Here is a 21057-nt window from a genome sequence, read left to right as displayed (position 1 = left end):
TCTGTATTATACTGTAGTAAGACGGAACAGTGGAAGAGTTGATTAGCGATATCTCATAATCTCAGATCTTAAAAAGTAAGTCTGCTTTCTCTTAATTCATACATTAAAAGTTAGTTGTGTGTTTGAGAATGAACTTGGCAGAGGAACAGTTGGGTATTTGCTAAGTCTTATCTGCGCTGCAGTACCTCTAATTTCAGTGATCCCGCAGATGGCATTATTTATACTGACCCAGTTTGAAGACATGCTGTAACTTCCTTAACAAAACGAATTTTCAGATTCATTTTGAAGTACATAACATGAAACAACATCACCCTCCACCCCCCAGAAAAAATTTAGACAAACACTTCATTCAGTGCTGTTTGAGTCAATGTTTTTGTGTTTCAATTCATACTTTTTTTTTTATAAAACTAGTTTTGGATTCTTTTACTGAAATTATTAAAGAACATTACAATTCTGTCTTCTCAAAAATATTTTTAAAAATAAATTATCAATATTTTTGTAAGCTTTCCATACTATAAAGAAGAAAAATCAAAATTACTTTGGTTATAAACACAGGGGTTTAATTTCACTTTGCGCTGGAGGATTTCCAACACCAGGTGATGGATCGAAACTATTTAAGAGGAAGTTTCTGAGTGTCCAGACTGGACCAGCATAAAGAGAACTTCTGTAGTTTCCTTCCATACCCTAAAATGAAGGTTTTTGGAAACGCGTTCCCCTTACCCCTCTCCAACTTCCTACTGAGCTTAGTGTCTAATTGAAGAGGTTGAGATGCTTTCCTCTTCGTGGCCTTTCTGTGTCATTTCTTAATGAGCTGGAGAGCAGAACAGTGCATGATGCTACCTTTTTTGAGGGCTAGTTATGCTGCTTTTTAGAGCATTTTTCCGTTCCTGACATTCCTGATAATGAAAAATAAAGAAAATGTTTGTTGCAGCTGACCTAGTGCAGCTTTGTGTACCTCTGTTTGCAGCTTCGTTGCTTTTATTTCTTTCCCCCCCTCTTCTTCCGCCTCCAGCCTTTCCGTAATGACCCTCGTAACCTCAGCTTTCCCTCTGGGTTGAACTTGGCTTTCACCCTGCCACGCCTTGCTAGTCTGACTAGGGTGTCCTTCTTCTCTTACCGCTGCTTTCTGAATGCCGCAGCAGACTGAAAATAGCAAAGACCGTTGGTTTCACTTTGTTGCTGCTCCCCTGACGGATCTGTCTGAGCAAAGGCTGTCGGTGGAAAGCGGCACCGTTAGTAGAACATTTCCCCGTGGTACTGCCCCGCAAGGAGAGCCGCGTCCCCCCTTGGATGAACTTAAACCCCTGAATCTCCATTGAAATACCTTTTTTTTAATGACATCCCAACAATTTGCTAAACAGCTCTTTTAATGTAGGCAGAAACTGTTGCTGCATCTTAATTAGATTTATGTTTGATCTGGCATAAAATGTTGGGGCAAGAATAATTCACATTTTCTTGCCGGGAGGCTTTCTCTTTGCCAGCTGGAAATGGCATTCCAAATTGTAGCAGGGAATCTGTAGCGTCCAGACCCCCAGTGGTAGCCGACATGCAATGGCAGCTTTCCAACATGCTTGCTTATCCCTTTTACAGGTGTAGCAATGATGCAAATAGTCAGCTGCCCGTATGTAAAGACAGTCGCTACCACCAAGACCGGTAATTTTCAAAACCATCTTAGTTCGTTTTGTCTGTAAGTTGGCATGGTAGTGAATGTTGTTGTTTATCTTTTATTTATTTATTTGCTTCCCCAATTGAATGAATATATATACTTTATTTTCAAAACCAGTATAAATGCAAATATCATATTTGGCCAGGAAATAATTTTCCCACATAACTGTTAGTGTGAGCTTACTTTATACAAAAAAATCTAGTACAGTTTTCTGTAATCATTGAGTTCTGTAATAACTGTGAATCTCTTCATGCCCATACTTATTAGTTTCTTGTGTGTGGATTTTTGTTTTTCCTACTTCCACATGTATAGTGACATGATTGTGCTCGCATGTTGGTGTGCGTGTATGTGCGTCTTAGTATAAATTTTCATTTTTCAAATTGTGGATTTAAGAAAAGTCACTTACTGAGAATACGGCAGTCTGTAATGTGTGCTTTCCAATATTTAAAAAGATAGATTTTTTCATATAAATGTCAAAGGCTCAAAATTACAATCTTGTAATTCTAGTCCTATCCAATTTGTTTTTCTAGAAGTTGTCATTCAAAATATGTTCAGTATATCTCCATTTTGTTGGGATGAGTAGAGAAATAATAGGATAACGTAGCATTCTGGCTTTCTTATCTTTGGATAGTTACTTCCCATTTTGCCTTAGGATGTGAGTAAAATGTTTTTTTCCAATTGGTCTGCAGTGCTAATCAAAACCACCACGCAGTCTGAAATTACTTAATTCTCATCAGGTTTTATCCAAGGCTCTGAATTAATGTTAACTTTTTTTAAGTCACAATTTAAGATTTGTCAGAGTTCTTGCTCCGTATTATATGGCTCAAATTCAAGCCACTGTTGTCTTTTTAAAAGAGCAATAGGAATATCTCTTAAAATGACAGCATAATTAAACAATGTAGTAGATTTTAAAAAAAATAATTAGTTGCTATAGAGATCTAATAAAAACTTTTAAAATAGAGCATTTAATTTTGAAGTATTAAAGCAAATGTCTAAAAACTAACAAGCTTTGTGCTGTGCAGAATTACACATTAATTAAAATAAAAAGCTATCTAATTTGCCTGGTAATATGGGCATTACAGATTGTAAAACACAGGAAGGAAATCTAGTAACAATGCATTGCTTTCCAATTTAGCTTTGAAAACAATCTTTATATTTATTTATATAGGTTGATTATTTGTAAATTAAGTCAGTACAGTGCTAGGTTTTGGTTCTTGGTACTTTCATTGTCACTTACTGTTTTCTTTCCTTTTCTTTTTTTCTTTTCTTTTTTTTTTCCTTTCTTCTTTCTGCAGGTGTCTTGCCAGGCATGGCCCCTCCCATTGTACCGATGATCCATCCTCAGGTCGCTATTGCTGCTTCACCTGCTACCTTGGCCGGAGCAACGGCAGTCTCTGAGTGGACAGAGTACAAAACGGCAGATGGAAAGACTTACTATTATAACAATAGGACTTTGGAGTCAACGTGGGAAAAACCCCAAGAACTGAAAGAAAAAGGTACTTTCATTTTTAAATACAGCTGCATACTAGGCAAAATTGCTTAGACCATTAATGGTTGTGTTCGAAAATGTGAATATTTCTAATCCTTTATCTCCCTTAAGAATCTTTTGAAATGCTGATTATAAGTATCCGTTTGAGTTAGTCTTGAGTTACAGTTTCTTTGTTTCCTGCTGTACTGTAAGAGTATTGGTTCTAGAGTTGCTTCCAAACCCTGTGACACGTGGGTGAAGCGTGTTTCCGCTCCAGTAGAAAGTAAGTACTCTACACACTCACGTGTTTGAGAGGATTCCAACTGCAGAAAGACAAAGTGAGGGGAAGATTCAGTTATTCTAAAGACTGTAACACAGTAAAGAATGAAAATCATTGAAATGCTAAATTTCAGATCTTCAAAAACTAAGTATATAAGCATATTTGAAATACGAGAAAAAATAAATTATTTCCCCCTGTCCATTCTGGTCGTATTCTGTGACTTGTGTTTATTTGAATCCACATTACGTCCATGGGTGGTGTGATACTGGAGGGAAATTGTTCTTGTATCATAAATAAGGAAGGGGCAAAAGTCCTGTGGCTTTCATTCCGTTTATAAAGTCTTTTAGAAACACAAATCCAGTTGAACTCAAATTTTTCTTCCTTTTATGGTCTGCTGAACTTTTTAGTTACAAGAAATCTTTGTTCAGACAAATTCAGAACACTTAGACAGTTAGCTCATTTAATACCCATCCTTCGAATAATTTAGGTTTAAATAATAGATCTTTTTACTGAGGTGAAAACATCTAAGACAGCAAATATCAATTTTGCCAATTAAAGATTATATATTTTATAATTGTTTTTAAACTGATGCAGAGCAATCCTCAGATGATACTCCGTGAATTTTCTGTGTGGGTTTTTTTTTAATTGTCAACAGCATCTCAAATCTGAAAGTGCTCTTCAGTGTTGCACTGTTGGTGGATATTTTTATTGTTTTTTCAGCTGTTTCTGTTGGTACACTTGAGGTAGCTTTTCAGTAGAATAGGCTGCCTCACGGTATTTTGTTTTCCAGTCCCAAGTAGGTCTTGGTACAGGAGATAATTGTGTCTGGAAGCAGACACTGTAAAGCCCAAGAAGGACAGAAAGTGGTGAAAATACAATAAAAATAAGTTTTGTTTTGCTGTTATGCTTAGAAAATCATATTGATAAGTTTGTTGTGGTTCTATAATGGTTTCTTAATACTAAGGAAAATTCTATCTTTATTAAGAAAAAATGGAAGAGAAGATTAAAGAGCCAATTAAAGAACCTACGGAGGAGCCTTTACCGATGGAGACAGAAGAAGAAGAGCCAAAAGAAGAACCTATAAAAGAACTTATAAAGGAGGTAAAAGACCTTGCAACCAAATAGTCAGTATTGCCATTTTGAATCCTACATCCTACAGGTGTGGATGCATCTGTAGACCAGGCATATTGACAGGAGACATGGTTAGTAATTTGAGTTCTTAAATTCCTGGGGTGATTTTGAAAACCTTCCTTTTTTGGACTCATAACTTTTTAATTGTTTTTTTATTTTTTACATAAGGAAAAATTTTAAAAGAAACACACAGAGTATGTGAGTTAAGAAATTAGTAAGAACATGGGAAAAACTTTGCTAATTACATAGACTTAATGTTCTCTCGCTGATTTTGAGGTGTTCATAAAAATTAAACTTGTCCTGAATGCTTGAGATCTTTACGTTAATAGTTAATAGCTTTTTTCTACTTCTTCTTTATTTTGAACAGTTTTGAAACAAAGCTTACAAGTTCTCCCTGTGGTGTAACTGATGAGTTTAGTCTGTCAGGAACAAACATCCTAGAAAATGTCTGTAGTGTTTGCTTTGCGGAAAACAAAATTAACTGTTTTCTGGCAAGGCATTCTGTCGTGCTGAGACAGCCTAGTTCTTGAAGATGCTAAGGTGCTTGAATAAAAATTAAGGCTTTCATACCGATTTCTGTGAACTTCAGTGTAGCTTAGTAAGCAGAAGCGCAGGATTCAGTTGCTGGGTTTCATTACCACTCTGCCCTGTTTACTTTTGAGGTAGTTGCTAGTTTGGCTCTTTCTGCTACAGAGGTGGTTCTGTACCCTGTGTGGCACTTCCAACTAAATTAAGAATAAATCAAAATTTCTTTGTGAGAAAGTACACCCTTGCCCCTGTATTCAGGCCTTGATTCAAGGACTCCTGCAAATCTGGGAAGGCATTTAAATAAAGTTTCATTGCAGTCAAAGGTTAAGTAAACACTTAGAAGTTTTCTGAATTGAGATTTCTGAATAGCAGTTACTGTTGAAATTCCAGTGCTTCTGTTTTAAGCATGGTTGAAGTGTAATTGTGAGCTGTTTCTTAGCATTGTTTCAAAATACGTTTGCTTGCTTTAAACAAGTTAGTTACTTTTTAATAAATAATTAGCTAGCTGTCATTGCCTGAGTTCCGTAACTTGCTTTTTCCTCGAGGAGCCAAAAGAGGAAGAAATGACTGAAGAAGAAAAAGCAGCTCAGAAGGCCAAGCCGGTTGCAACCACCCCTATTCCAGGGACCCCCTGGTAGGTAACAGTTTTCCCTGTGGCGGGACTGAGTTCCTTTCCTGTAGCCACCAGGAAGGTTGCTGGGTAGTTAGAACAGTAACAGTGTGTGGAGATCCCGTTCTGGGTATGCTTCTGTCTCAGGTGAGGCTGGATTCCTCCAGCCAGTGCTGTTGAGGCTGTGCCAGTGCTCGGGGTGTTGGGTGGTGAGCACAGCCCTGACTGCAGTCCTGTGAGCTGTGTTCCCCGTACAGAGTCATATCCCAGCCCCCTTCATCTGCTGCTGCTTCCTCCTCATCTGGTATGAAATAATGGCCAAAAAAAAAGTATCTTGGACTTGCTTTGTTCTTAAGGCTTGGGGAACGAATAGGTGCAGCTGCTGGCCAAAACAATCTTTTTTTTTTTTTTTTTTTTGGCACAGATATTCATGAGGTGCCTATGTGTATAATGTAATGACGAGGCTACTCTTGCTGTAATACACATAAATCACCTTTGTGTTTGGATGACCAAGGTAAAAATCTCACTGATGGGAAGGAGATACTAATTTCTGCAATCTAGCCATTGATGCTTTTTTTTTTTTTTTTTTTAATATTTAAAACAGTCTCACTTCAAGTGACTTTGTGGTTCTTTCATCCCATCAAGTATGAAGCTCTGGCAGGCTCATTAGGTTGCTTTTTCTCATATTTAGTGAGACATTGAAGAGATGAGGTACGTTTATGCCAAAATCTGATTCAGCTGTCTGAAACGTTTTTCTAGAGAAGAACTGAGTATACTGCAGCTCCTGATAAAAAGCATTCTTAAAATTGCATTTCAAATCTGCTAGCAGAGGCAAGCAGTGATTTGGTCTCTCGCTGGGACAGTAGGAGTGTCTGGTAGTTGTGCAGTCTGTCTGTGACCCTGCTGTTCCAGGCTTTGAGTGTGGTAGCAGGTGTATGAAGGGCTGAGGACAAAGCTAATGCAGGATTCCCGTCTGACTTCGTTTCCAGGTGTGTGGTGTGGACTGGTGACGAGCGTGTGTTCTTCTACAACCCTACCACTAGGCTTTCTATGTGGGACCGACCAGACGACCTCATTGGAAGAGCTGATGTGGACAAAATTATTCAAGAACCTCCTCACAAAAAAGGAATGGAAGAAGGAAAAAAACTTAGTAAGAGCAATCTTACTGCCTTCTTAAGAAGTCTGAATATAATTTATCACTTATTTGGCGTTGGTTTCCAAAACTAGCAACATTTAAATAAGTGTGATAAATGTATTGAAGAATGTATGTAACCTTGGAATTTAAGAAGGCTGGTGAGAATGCAGATTTATAGAGTCCTTTGGAAAAAACTGTCTATTGAAGAAAGTAGATATTAACAGGGTTGATTTTTCTTCTAAATGCCAACAGGCTTGAAAAAAAAAAAAAACCCACAGTTTTTACTGACTAAAAAAAGGAACTGTGTTTGTTTTATGAGCAAGAGGAATTTGGGGGCCAGAAAATATTAATCATAATGTATAAATGGGCTTTCACAGACGAGGTTTTAACTTGGAGAACGTCAGCTGGAAAACAGTTTTGGAAGCAGCTGCCCAGAGCAGGGAACATGCAGGAGGAGGCTGCTGAGATGAGGCTTCTTTCTGGCATAAGTTCTGGTAACTGGTCCTGGGATGACGTGTGGGCTTGGTAGTTGGAGGAGGGCAAAGTGTGAGTAGGTGATGAGGAGATCCAAATGTGCTTCATTAGACTATTTGGCCTGAGGTTTTTATTTCCCTGGAAATAAGAGGTCAGTGTTTGTCACTTTAAATCCCAAGCTGGCCACAAGTCCGTTAGTCCTGCCACCACATTGCAGAGTGACTGCAAGCTGTGTGTCTTCCCTTGTCAGAATACTGTCCTCTGTCCTTGCACAAGGCTTCATTTGTAAATCACAAACTTTTCATAAATGTAAAATCTAAAGTATTATTGAAATCTGTTACAGTTAGAGAAGAACATGAATCTACAGAGGAAGCAAATGAAGATGAGCCTATTAAAATCAAAAAGCGCAAGTAAGTTTTGCTTTTTTGATACTTAGTGGTCTGTGTAGATAAAATAGCTGAAGTTTTTCATCTGAGCAGTGTGTGTACTGTTGTATTCAGCGGAGTAGAGCAGTGATAGAATCGGTGAACACAATCATCAACTTTCTGCTGTTTAGCAGCTCAAATATTTGTTGTTTCTCTGAGGCAGCTGAAATTGTGTGGAGGAAATAGCATCTCCTTTGGAAAGCATTCAAAATGGAAATAAATGGTACAAGTTGGTGAATGCAAGGAATATTTTGAGTGCGGTTTATCTTTAATAACTTGCTTCTGTTGCTTGTTTATCTAGCTTGTTAATTTCTGTGCACAAGATTTTGTTGCCAAAAAATCCAGCCATCCAGATTGTCAGTGATGACTGTTTTCACTCTTTTGTAAAGGTTTGAGTTTTGTTTAGGTCTTTTGGTCTGTTTAGCCTGCTGGAAGGGATACATGTCACTTTGCTCTGAGTTACCTACCTGCTGTTCTAAAAGTAGTTTTACCATTTTATTTGTTATTGTGTACTCTTAGGGATGATGATAAACTTGCCTGCAATTAGAGCTTTGAGTTTGTTTGGGCCGAAGTGTGTTTGCTCTTAGTAAACTTAAATCAACAAAGAGCACACTTTTTGTTCCAGAAGTGCTTTGACGGGTGGATGTATCGCCTGTGTTACAGCGCCGTCTGTTGTAGTGACTGTGAGGTGCTCTCCGTTTGAGCTAACTCCCTTAGCCGTAGCCTCTCACGGGGCTTCATGCTCTTGAACAGAAGGTCAGAAAATTTGTGTGGTTAACGTAAAATCTGCTGCACATCTGGCAAGACCATTGAACACAACCAGATGTGCTAGCTTAGTGCAGTCGTGTTGGCACTGAGGGTTCCTGAGAACACCTTGGGTCCTGAGCTCTTCCCGGGTGGAAGCACCCATCCGTACCCAAGAGGCAGAGAGGGGCTTTCACGGTGTGTCGGCCTGCGCTTCTGCACTACTCGGTTACAGCCATCCCGGCCTGGTGTAGTTCAATTTCTAACCTACAGCATTGACATACTGCTTCTAAGATTATACTGTATGTTTAATTTTTTTCAGGAAAGATGATAACAAAGATATTGATTCAGAGAAGGAGGCTGCTATGGAAGCTGAAATTAAAGCTGCCCGAGAGAGAGCCATTGTCCCTCTGGAGGCTCGGATGAAGCAATTCAAGGACATGCTTCTAGAAAGAGGGGTCAGAAATCTGTGTGTGTGTGTGAGAGAGAGAGAGAGAGAAGGGAAGAGGCAGAGGTCTCGGTTCTTAATGAATTCAGAACCTGTGGTGCTTTATGGAAGGAAAGTTATCTCAGCCTTCCTCTGATTAGTGGATGCATTTGGTACAAGACTCCATGTTTCAAAGAATGTTACAGCAAAATTTTGATTTCTAAGTAACTGAAATTGAACAGTATCAAGACAGTTTGGGGGTTTTTTTTAACTTTTTTCCAAGTTAATTATGTAATTGAATGCTGCCATTGAAAATCAGTAGGACACACAAACTGGACACATTCTTAATGTTTTTGGAAATGTTCCTACATGAGAAAAGCAGTAAGTTCCACTGTGGTCTCTACACTCTTACCCTTAAATGGGACACTTTTTGCTTTTAGTGAACTAAATTTGAGATCTGCTTGGTACAAATCAGTTTTGATAGATAAATTACTCTATTAGAATATAACTTTATATAGTAACTTTAAAAAATGAAAGAGGTTCCAGCTGCCCATGCAGCTTTCCTTTAGTTTCAATAACTGGGTTTTATGGGGTGATTTTAATAAAGCTTGTTTAAGATGACCTTGAATGTGTTTAAATCAATGTCTTCTGTAGCAGAACTGTCTGCACTCGTAACACTTAAAAAAGGTATAGAACAGACATGGGATGTGAGAGCATAGAATCTCGAGGCTTTCTTCTGATGTACTTTTTTTAATGCAACACAGTAGTAGTAATTAAGCATTATTTAGAAGTTTTTTAGAGCCAATTAGTGTTGAAATTTGCTGTGACAGTTTCTATCATCCATTAGTGATGAATCGTCAGGATGAGTTTTTCCCTTTTTTCATCAGATGTACAGTTTTGCTTGAAAATTATAGGACAATTAATGTATATTTGGGAAACTTAACCATTAGTTAAAAATCTGACTTTTTTTTTTTTTTTAAATTAAAGGTCTCTGCTTTTTCAACATGGGAGAAAGAGCTACACAAGATAGTTTTTGATCCTCGTTACTTACTTCTCAACCCGAAAGAAAGAAAACAGGTAAAAAGTCAAATTTGCTCCCCATCCAACTATACAGGCTCTGTCTAAATCCTCGGTCTGCCAGTTTTGTTCCTGCTAATCTTTCAGACTAATCAGTATTGGAAGGGATTTTTGTTATGATTAGGGTTTGTCTGGAAATGGAAGAAGCCAGCAAGGAAAGAAGTGACTTGATAGGCTTTATTTTTCCTGTGGTTGGAAGATCTAATATTTTAACACAGTGAAAGTTGCATGCATACAGAGAGCTCCCAAAGCCTGAACGAAATGGTGAGAATTGTCAGTATCTCTTCAAAATACTGGCATAATGAATAGTCTATTTATTAAAGAAAAAAGTGGTTGGGGAAAAAAAAAACAAAGCACGTTTTTATTGTTAAGCAGGTTCTCACTCCAGAAGCTTTTCTTCAAATGGTTGTAGGGAAATGGAAAACTTCAAGAATACAGGAAGTGTCTGCTGTCTGAAACGTATCACCAGAAAAATGTTAACGTAACGTGAATGCGTAAGAAACTTCTTCACAGGTCTCAGATCACTTGTCTAGATATGGTTGCACTAATGTTCAGCAGATTGGAGTAGTTTGCATATTCAAATACAAAGAGTATTTACCCTTCGTATTTATATGAGTATATATATACAAACCCTTCTTTGTGCCTCGTCTATGTTGGTTCTGTGGTGAGAGGAAAGGAAACAGGAGAAAGGGAAAGAAATGAGATTTTTTTCCTCCCTCTTGCCTAGAGCTTATGTGCCTTCAGGTTTGTATGTTTTATGTCGGTGGCTGGTGTTTCTGTAGGTATTTGATCAGTATGTGAAAACCCGAGCAGAAGAAGAGCGCAAGGAGAAGAAAAACAAAATAATGCAGGCCAAGGAGGATTTCAAGAAAATGATGGAAGAAGCAAAGATTAATCCAAGGTAGGAGCTTCTTGTTCATATGCATAAGCTCTATTAGAATGAAGTATGTTGGGTGGTGTTAGGTAGGTTAATCTCTTTCAAAATGGGCAAAGAGGAGAAGAATCGTCAGATGCTGTTGAAATCTTTTTGCCTGCTTGTATTCACCTAACCCTTGGAATAGTAGAATTTGAGATTTATAATGCTTTGCTTATTTTAAGTTGTTTCGAAGAGCTCCCCAGCATGCTGACTGGATTGTGAGAAAGACCTCCTGACCCACCACAAGTTTTCCTTAATAACCCTGTTTCTTCTTAGGAATATTGGTAGTCTCTGAGAAGTACTAGACAGGTTTCTTCAGTTTGGAGGGGGCTGAAGGGATGTTGTTCTGGTTACTAAGTATGTTAATGATAATATGACAGAATATTCCAGCTACTTTAATATATAAACTTTTACATACCCCTCATGTTCAGACCTGCTTGCCCTGCTAATAGCAAGGTGGTGACAGTGAATATAGTGGCGTTGCAGATCTTACTGCTAGAGTTGTTTGTTTTGCAGCTCTCTCGCGTAGAGTTCATGAAATATGTCACCAGATGAGCTCTAAAGCGTTCTCTTTCAGCATCTCTTGGGTTATCTGGCATTAATTCTTTTACAGTGAAATAACAACTCATTTGTTTCACTTCAGCTTAATTTTTTTCAGTGACCCGTTTTGGAAATCTGGTGGAAGTCAGGGTTATGTTCACTTTAAATTACTTCAAGTCTGATTAATAACTCTTATTTAAAACACCTGCCTGCTCATGTAATAAGGTTAGCAGGTTTGACAGTAGTGGGCTGGGAAGAACGGAGGCATGGAAGTGTTTTAAGAAAAAGTTCATCAGTAGTAAGTTTAACGTGTAATTCGGAGATTAACGTGGACTGTTGTGTTAGCTTGAGTGTCCTCAGCTTCCAGGATACCTCCAATGTGTCTTATTGGGATTGACTCTTACCTGCTTATGGGTTGGGGTGGGAAAGAGAGTTCCAGCTGAAATACTGTCTTGTTTAATCTTATCCTTTGTCTTCTGGTTTCAGTGTTTGTCTAAAGGTATTGCTGTACTTCTGTGAGTGCCAGACTGGTTTTTTATCATCTATCTCAGTCCAACATGCTCAAGAGTTTGTGTTCCACATCACTTAAACAGCTCTTGTTCTTCAATATAGCTGTACATTCACTTTCTAATCTTTTTGAATAAGCTACCAAATTCTCTTCTTGTTTCAATTTACCCTACAGCAACAGTAGGCTGGATTTTCCAAGTCTAATTATTTCCATGCTGTGATGAAAACATTCGTATGATTATAAGTGTCTCACGTATTCTTGGGGCCAGATTTGCATCAGAGCTTGGAAAAAGCACAGTAGTGGTTTTTTTCGAGGTAAGTGGCAGTACTATATCTACTGCACAGATTGGAATCTGGCCCTGGAGGTGAGAGAACAGTCAGGGAAGTGCTGTGGGGATGATGGGTTGAAAGCCCAGGATTGCTGCCTCTGCCCATAGTGTTGAAAATATTTTCAACTCCGAGTGTTCTAAGACTAGGCTATGCAGTGCTCACGGTAGGAGGAAAAACTGATTCAGCCAGTGTTCTGTTGTGACTAATGCCAAAAGATTATTTTCCTGGTGAACTCTTAGCATGGTTTGGCTGCAAGTAAGTGCACATAAAATCTTCAGTTTCACAGCTGTGAAATACCTGGACAGACTGGTGGCTGAACTGCTAACCCACAAAAAGAAGATTTTTGTAGACAACTGAGGTTTTTAATTTCTTCTTCTTGGTTGCATTGTAATCTCTCTTCCTACACCTGCACTTTCTGCAGGTAGCTGTATTCAGACCAACCAACCAACCCCTGTAAGTCTCTGACAGTACCTTTCATGTATGTGCCTAAACCTGACTCCTTTCTATATAGTACATTGATCAAGCATCTCTGTAGTGAGATCATAGGATGTTGCCTTTTTTCTTTTTTCTTTTTTTTTTTTTTTTTTTAAATTGTGCTCTGGCATGTATTCTAGCAGAAGAGATTTTTCTCTGCTGAACCTGCTTCCCAGCAAAGACAGCTCTGCCAAATGAGTTCACTTGCCATTTTGTTGCAGAACTACTTTTAGTGAATTTGCAGCCAAGCATGCTAAAGACTCGAGATTCAAGGCAATTGAAAAGATGAAAGATCGAGAGGCCTTGTTTAATGAGTTTATCACAGCGGCAAGAAAGAAGGAAAAAGAAGATTCGAAGACCAGAGGCGAGAAGGTAAGGTGACTTTTTTCGTTCCAGCAGCGTGAATGGCGTGAGCGTGAGTGGGATGGGACAAAGCCAGTGCTTGGTTTCCAGTGAGCCTGCTCTGAGGCACGTCCTGCTCTTTCCAGAGAGCTTTGACAGTGTAAACGCGTCACGGCTGTCCCTTTGGTTCTGAACTAACTATTTTGAGTTTGCAGGTGTGCTGACTTTTAGAGTATATAGACTTGAACTTTGTGAAGCTGAGTTTACCTAAATAAGCGCACTTTTTTGTTGTTTATCTGAGCAAGTAACATTCTATTGTTAACTGGAATAATGGCTGATTTTTATTTTATTTTTTTTGAAGTTATATTATCCTGAAGCATTAAAAGGAAAAGGATTCCTGCCCCGTTTGGCTGGAAGCCCCAGAACTCTGTTCTCTCAGTGGAGGCAGTAAGAACTTGAAATTCTCTATAGGATGCTCCGTTTAAATTTCAAACAGCTTCCATATCTTCTCTTTCCATCTAAAAGCTAGCACTTCAGTGACTTTTTAATCTTTCAGTAAATGTATCTTATGTATAAACTGCTGCTTATTAGAGTTAAAGGTCAGCTGTTAAAGATTAATGAATTCCAACTGTCGTGTGCCCGTACTGTCAGTAGCGGGGAGCAGGCTCTCACCACTGGGGAAGCAGGCTGCTGTGGAGGTGGCATCAAATACTGTCATGGAAATACGCAGCCACTTACTTAATGTCCCTGTGTGTTGTGCGAATGGAGAAAATAACCTCTAAAGCCTAATCATTTTTGACATTTTAAAGTCTGCAATATTTATTTTGTAGTATAAAGTTACTGCAAATTTCACCTACTAAGAATGCTTACAAAAGAGAAAAATCTGATTAACAGGTTAGATTTGGGGACAGTTTGTTATTCTGTAAGTTTTGCCTAGTTTTTTTTAATCTAGGTACTCTGGTCTAGTTTGATTCTGTACTCAATTTTTTTCAAATGTTGACTTATTGCTGATATCAATAAATGATTGTGCTTTCAGAGGAGAACTGATATAGTTCAAAACTAGTCTTTTACATACTGCATTTTGATTATGAATATGGAATTTTAAAGCATTCCTGCAGCTTAATAGTGCAGTTGAAGACTTAAAAAAAAAAAGTAAATATTTGTTTTGTTGTTGCATGATTGTTCTAAAGTTGAAAATTTAAAAGAAGAGAGATTGTGTTTGTTTGCTTTTGAAATAATGTTTTTTTCTCCAAAAGCCTTTTGTAACCATTTTATGTATTCTGTTTTATAACAAGTGGATAGACTTTACAGTTATGTGCTGTGCGGCCTGTCAATCAGTTCAGTCTGACAGCTGTCAATCACTGACACGCAAATATTATGGGATTCCCTAGTGAGGAAAGAATTGGTATCTCTGTGTGGTGACTTTAGCCTCCCGCAGTTCCGGTACTTTACATTTTTTTAGTTTTTTTCCTTGTGAAGTGATGAGAGTTGTACCAAAAAAAAAAAAAAAAAAAGACTTCTAAATACACCTGAAATATTTTCAGTCTTATATTCCTTTGATTTTGAAAGTGCTTAAAACATAAAAGAAAATTTAAGGCATTTAACTTGAAGCTTTCTCAGTCTGTTTTAAAAGTCCAAAATCTTTATTTAAGGAGGATCAGCTTTACAGAAATCTTTAACGTAAGGGTTTTAAATTCTATAATGTTTTGATTTTGCTTCGTTGAGTTACAGCCTATTGGGTGGTGATGGAGCAGCCAGCTTCAGATGATTGTTTTTATTGGTGTGGCTAATTGCAGTGAGTAAACACGATGCTAGCGCTGCTGGGATGGCAGGCGTGGGTTTGAGGGTGCGGGAAGGGACCGTGAGCCCGTAACTCTGGCCAAGCTGCTCGGGACGCGGCGCTGTTCCGTGTCCTCCAGAGGAGCCTGAGGTGCTGGGGGTCCAGCTGCAAGCGCCCTGCAGGCGTGTGCGGGCACCAGCAGGGTCTCCCAGAGCTCCCTTCAGTAATACCCTGCCTAGCCCTGCGCTCGGCGCGTCTGCGCAGTAACATCACCGAGCTGTCATCCAAAGAGGTTACTCCCCGGTGAGATGTCTTTGCCTCAGTTGTTTGAGAAGTTTTGGCCTTTTTTAAAAAAATTGAAACCCAAATTGCAGTACTCGTGCTCTATCACTGCAGGTGACTGCAGTTAAACCCACACTTCAGGGGCGTTGAGGTCCGGAGAACTGCCCGTTCTCGGAGGGAAGTGGCCGCACCCTCCCGGCAGCGAGTGAGCGCCTGCGGGGGCCGGGGGGCCGCCGGCGCCTCCGCTGCGAGCCAGAACGCTCCACAGTGAACCGTGGCAGCATCTTCCCGCGGGCTGCGGGGGTCCTGGGCTTGGGTTTGTGTCACAGCTGGTGCCACGGGGCTCCCAGCAGCGCCGCGGGCGGGCCGGTCCCGTCCCGCGGGATGTACGCACATGAGTGTGCAGGGCGCTGCTGCTGGAGCTCGGAGATACCCTTACTTTACAGACTTCTGTAGTAACGTCTGGGAATTGTTTGGTTTTTAACAAATATTTCTGATGCCATGGCTTAGAAAGCTTCATATTTTTGATACTGCATGCATGTTTTAAGATGTTCTGAAACAGCATTCTTAATTTTACAATGAATAAACGGTTTGCTTAGCATTTTGTTCAGCTACTTTAAGAAAGTGATAGTGCTGTAGATGTAGAACAACTTCCCACTGGCACTAACCAGTTGTTTTCTAATCTTTGTTTACTATCTTAATCTCTTTGTTGAGATAGTAAAGAAAAAAAGCCTATAAAGTCTTTATGTTTATATGTTAATATTGTGAAGAACTAAAATTGTCGGTGGGCAAGCCTACAGAATGTTGGTTCTGATCTTCATTTCATTCTCGCATTCTGTAACAAAACACATCTTTAGAGAATCGGGCTGTGACAGTTCTCTGGCAAGCCAGAGCTTGTTCGCCCATCCCTCTGCTTGCTTCCCTCATGAACCTCAGTGGTTCGGAGCTAAACTGCTTTTGATGGGTTTCTTCTCTTTAAAGGGGTGAGGAGAGAGGTACCAAAGCATGAATGGCCAGCCCTTCTCCGAGTTTTGCTTTGGTTTTTAATTAATGTGCCATAAAGAGGGGCTTTGCTTTGCGGCCCGCAGGGTGTGGGTGCTGTGAAGGCAGCACCCCTGGCCTGGCGCCCGGAGTCCCCGCAGCCCTTGCTGGCACGCGGCAGCGAGGCCCCGGGCCCTCGCCTCCCCGCTCCCGTGAGACGGAGGCTTACGGGCCAAACCAGACTTCCAGGGAAATGACAAGGAGACAATACCTAGGGCCTAAAGTGCAGCAGGAACAGGGAGATCATCTACCCCAGACAGGAGATGTAGTAAAGGTGCAGTAGTCGCTCTTGCAACTGCTGGTTCTGGGAGTCTGGATGAAAAGATGTTGCTATTTGTCTCGAGATAAAAAACCAAATAGGATTGATCCTCCGCCAGCCCTTTGTGGTGGCGGTTACAGACAGAGTGCTGTCGTGCCATTTCTCATTGAAAAAGCAGACTAAAATGTCTCCTTAAACTTTTTGTATATATGTGCATATCCATCTTATGGTAATTAAGTAAATTACACTTATGTGGATAATTCTTGATTGGTTAGATCCATCTTAAGGCATTGCTCTCCATCAGCAGAGCCAAGTATTTGTACACTTGGAGGATGAGTCCATAAAGACTTGATTTGTCTAGAGCCCTGTCTGAAACTGCATAGCTTCTCTAATATTAATATGCAAAATGCTATAATGTAGAATCTGTAACTTGTTACTTTGGGAGAGATATAAACTAAAAAAAAAGCTTAAATTGGAGTAAAATAATAAAAGCTGTACTGGTTGAACCATTCTTTAGTTCATCTCAGATGTAGCAGGTCATCTTTGCTTTAGCCAAGTTGTCCCAAGGGGAAGTGAGTTTTAGTTATGGTTTTGTCTAAATTCAGAGATTTAGCGATTTCTCTAAATTGTGATGGTATGTTATATTAATATACTTCCCTCTGTCGGAGGTAAGTTGACTCCTTTTTTCGTAAGAGCAAACTGTTGGGTATCAAAGTATCTTTCTCAAGTATTGTCTTTCTGTTTCCGTCTGTAAAACAGATCAAAATGGACTTCTTTGAGCTACTGGCTAATCACCACCTGGACAGTCAGTCTCGCTGGAGCAAAGTGAAGGACAAAGTAGAGACTGACCCCCGTTACAAAGCAGTAGATAGCTCTTCACAGAGGGAGGACCTTTTCAAACAGTACATAGAAAAAATAGCTAAGGTACGCACGGAAAGTCTGACTGGATGTTCTGTGGGTCACGTTGCTGTTAGTGCGTGGGGTAACTAACCAGAAGATAAACTAGTACGTGCTTTAGTTCCGTACTAAAGAGAACTCTACACCACAGTTATGTGTAGAAGTACCCCAGAACGACAGCTTGAAGGTTCAAAGTACTGTCCTGGTGGTGCTGCGGAGGGCCCTGGCACACGTGTGCACACGCAGCGCACGTGTTAGAATTTATCCAGCAGAGGAGAAAGGCAAGAGACTCCTGCCGAGGCCCTGGTCATGAAAACGGCTGTAAAACTTCAGCAAATATGGACACCACGTTGATTGCTTCTTACCAGGATGGGCAGAGTTCCTTTTGCTGTGACTGTTTTGTATTTATTTGTGCTCCCTTCGGGAATGTGGATGGGTCATACACGGTTCCTTTGCTGGTTTTTCTCAATCCAATACTCCTGCTTCTCTCTTCCAGGCAATAAACAGTTGAGAATGTAAAACTGGGCTAACAAGCAGTGACGCCACTCTACCCCTGTCCCCCGTTACTCAGAGTTTGTCACTACACCAGACACATGCTCCTGAGAATAGTTGTTAGGTGATCAGTGTTGTGACCAAACTTCTTTCTCCCATGTAAACCCTGTAATGCTTCAACATAGCTGTTGAAGCAAACTTTTTTAATCTATCGATCCCAGAGCAATTAGAAGTATTTTGTTCCAAGATGCCTTTAGTTTGATAGCCCTTTAATTTACCTACCTGTCTAATGACAATGTGAAAGGTGTTGTATTGTTTTTGTTGAGAAGACTTTGTTATTGCGTTTCAGAATTTAGATTCTGAAAAAGAAAAGGAGCTGGAAAGACAAGCCCGCATCGAGGCAAGCTTGCGTGAACGAGAGAGGGAAGTCCAGAAAGCTCGTTCGGAGCAAACCAAGGAAATCGATAGAGAGCGTGAGCAGCACAAGCGGGAGGAGGCCATACAGAACTTCAAGGCGCTTCTGTCTGACATGGTGAGATGTGGACAGGCCTGCTCAGCTTCTCACTGCGTTCCTTTTGTAACTGTTGCACTAGGTGAAAGCTCTTTGCCGTTTATAGTTAAGTTTATATAGAAATAGAATCCTGTTGTCTTCTCCCCACTGTCCTCCCCTCGCCGTTGGTTGGAAAAGAATTTTTTGTGTTTAGGGTTGATCTTCTGGCAGCTCTGAGGCTTCTGGCTGAGATAGCACGTTCTGCAGGGGGGAGGAGGGTGCTGGATTTTTCATTTTGAGAGAATACACAGCCAGGTCGGGGGTATCTCCATCTGCATTTGAACTGATGCAGAGTAGTTCCTTCTGCCACTGCCTGTTCAGGATTTGTGGGGAAGCTACTACAGTCTCTTACTTATAAGCTGGTTTGTTGGGGTTTTGAATCTTTGAACCTTAACTTAAACCAAGAGAAATAAAAAACCTAAGTAGTGTATCAGAAATATCAACAACCTGTAGAAAAAATGGTTTTAAAAAATTATCATCTTTTGGGTCAGGTGCGTTCTTCAGACGTGTCGTGGTCTGATACCAGGAGGACTTTACGCAAAGACCATCGGTGGGAATCTGGCTCCTTGCTAGAAAGAGAAGAGAAAGAGAAGCTCTTTAATGAACATATTGAAGCACTTACCAAAAAGAAGAGGGAACACTTTAGGCAACTCCTGGATGAAACCTCAGCGGTAAGAGCTGCGTATATTCAAACTTCAGATCTCTGCCAGTCTGTTGTGTGTGACAGAAAACCAGAAGATAAATTGATCTGATGGGTTTGGTTTTATTGCCAGGGCCCCTTTGCCTCACCACTACCTTTTTCTTCATAACGAAATTTGTGCATTATGTTTCCTTACCTGATTATCTGAGTGTTAGTTTGGTTTAACGTGCAGTTCATTGGCACTCAAACTTCTAATCAGTGATCTTTTTATCTCCTGCAGGATGTTACGTTTCTTCAACCCTGAGTTATCTGACACTCTTTACTATACGGCATCTTGCTCTTTCAGATGCCCGGGGTGTTTGTCTTTATGAGTACCAGTGCATAGTCTTACCGGGTTCATCCCTTGTGATGTTCTCCTGCTCTGTCTTGCGCTACTGAATCTGGGCTTGTGTTCTGTGTCGTGCTGTGGAGATGCAGCACCTTTTCTGTGTCCTGTGGGGTGTTAACTGAGTCTTGCTCTTTTTTACTTAGGTACTGACTCGAGTCAACTTTTTTAACCTGAAAGTTTTTCCCTTGTTTTGTAACGCGTTAGTTAAAAGCGCTTAGAACATCAGGCAGATGTTTAGTGTGATAGAATAAGATGACGGGTAGGTAACTCTGAAGCAAGTTTTCTATAGGTAATTTTTAACAATGCACTCACATAAATATGTACTAGAAAGAGACTTTGGGATGTAAACTGTGAGGACTTTGATCTGAAAATGCCATCTCAAAATACTGAAGAAAAATAAATATATAAAATCAACTAATTAAAAATACAAATGTAGTACTGTAATCAAAAATACAGCAACAGCTTTCAGTGGATTCAGGAGATATTTAAAAGCTTTAGATGTAGTAATACTTACATGCTGTATTCTTGTAATTTTTCTTTTAATTTAACTATTTTTGCTTCTTTTGAAAGATAACTTTAACATCAACATGGAAAGAAGTGAAAAAAATCATTAAAGAAGATCCAAGGTGCATTAAATTTTCTTCGAGTGACAGGGTAAGCAGTTTGTGTCACTGTTGCTGACTTTGTTTAGTGAAAACATACAGAGAAAATCAGTTAATGGCTGCTGGAGTGATTTCTGCTTTATGTGAACACAAGTAATGTTTAAATAAGGTGTTTTTTAAATTAAAAATGTAAAATATAAGGAAAAACATAATTAAAGTGTAATTACTGCTTATGTTCTGTGTGTTGCAAAGCCCTTAGTCTGCATTCAGTGTTGTGAGCTTACCTCTTTCCTTTCAGAAAAAACAAAGGGAGTTTGAAGAATACATTAGAGACAAATACATTACTGCCAAAGCTGACTTCCGAACACTATTGAAAGAGACCAAATTTATAACCTACAGGTGTGTAGCATAATGTCAGCAACGGACTAACCTTTTTATTGCTCTTTTCTATATAAACGGCAACAAACTGATGTCGGGTTTTGCTAGAAGATTGCTCCTAGCTAAGTTGATGTCTGAGTTACGCTTTTACAACCTTTCATAACCTGTTAAAAAAAAAAAAAAAGAAGTCTGCAGCAGCCATAGACCTCTCTTTTTGCTTTATTTTGACACTTCTGCTGCTGACTACCAAGCAGTGAAGGTCAAACCACGGCAGGTGAGAGGTTCTCCTTGGCTTGGGAGCAGCCGGTGGCGCCCTGAGCGTCCGGCCTTCCCTGCGGTGTGGCGGGGACCATCCTTCCTGTCTGCACTGAGCCTTGGCTTAGACCGAGGAGGGATCAATACTGAGCCTCTGTTTCCACACTTTGGAGTAGACAGCTAAGAAGTACTGGCTTTGCTGAAATGTTATCAGAGCCCCATAACTCATTTCCCTGGTTTCTGTGGGAGGGTTTCACTGAAAGGGCCTCCTTGTGGGTGGGTTGATGCACAAAGCAGGTGCCTCTTTCACTGGGTCTCAGGGACTGACACAGAATCTTGGGTATGGACCAGAACAAGTTTCCCATCAGAAACACGAGCTCACTTACAAGGGAGCAAATGTAGTGAAGTTCTCGGGGGGG

At 40.0% G+C, this 21057-nt stretch overlaps 1 protein-coding gene across 7 annotated transcripts in view; it reads left to right on the top strand.

Moving 5' to 3' along the window:
* TCERG1 (transcription elongation regulator 1) overlaps positions 1 to 21057 on the top strand; it is a 33015-nt gene that overhangs the window by 10353 nt on the left and 1605 nt on the right. For 3 of the 7 annotated variants that reach the window (XM_026858057.1, XM_026858054.1, XM_026858053.1), the window contains 15 exons: positions 1591 to 1653; positions 2962 to 3162; positions 4400 to 4515; positions 5619 to 5707; positions 6673 to 6833; positions 7636 to 7702; positions 8784 to 8919; positions 9876 to 9965; positions 10748 to 10866; positions 12954 to 13104; positions 17196 to 17360; positions 18175 to 18357; positions 18867 to 19046; positions 19974 to 20057; positions 20304 to 20404. In XM_026858057.1, the coding sequence (XP_026713858.1) occupies positions 1591 to 1653; positions 2962 to 3162; positions 4400 to 4515; positions 5619 to 5707; positions 6673 to 6833; positions 7636 to 7702; positions 8784 to 8919; positions 9876 to 9965; positions 10748 to 10866; positions 12954 to 13104; positions 17196 to 17360; positions 18175 to 18357; positions 18867 to 19046; positions 19974 to 20057; positions 20304 to 20404 (1906 nt within the window). Of the gene's footprint in view, positions 1 to 1590; positions 1654 to 2961; positions 3163 to 4399; positions 4516 to 5618; positions 5708 to 6672; positions 6834 to 7635; positions 7703 to 8783; positions 8920 to 9875; positions 9966 to 10747; positions 10867 to 12953; positions 13105 to 17195; positions 17361 to 18174; positions 18358 to 18866; positions 19047 to 19973; positions 20065 to 20303; positions 20405 to 21057 lie in introns of all 7 variants that reach the window. The other 4 variants (XM_026858058.1, XM_026858056.1, XR_003399360.1 and 1 more) reach the window with 3 other exon arrangements.

The sequence above is a fragment of the Athene cunicularia genome, assembly GCF_003259725.1.
Source record: "Athene cunicularia isolate RWA chromosome 13 unlocalized genomic scaffold, athCun1 chr13_part1, whole genome shotgun sequence".
NCBI classification, from domain to species: domain Eukaryota; kingdom Metazoa; phylum Chordata; class Aves; order Strigiformes; family Strigidae; genus Athene; species Athene cunicularia.
Note: the sequence above shows the minus strand (reverse complement) of the source record. Positions and strands in the feature narration are given on the sequence as shown.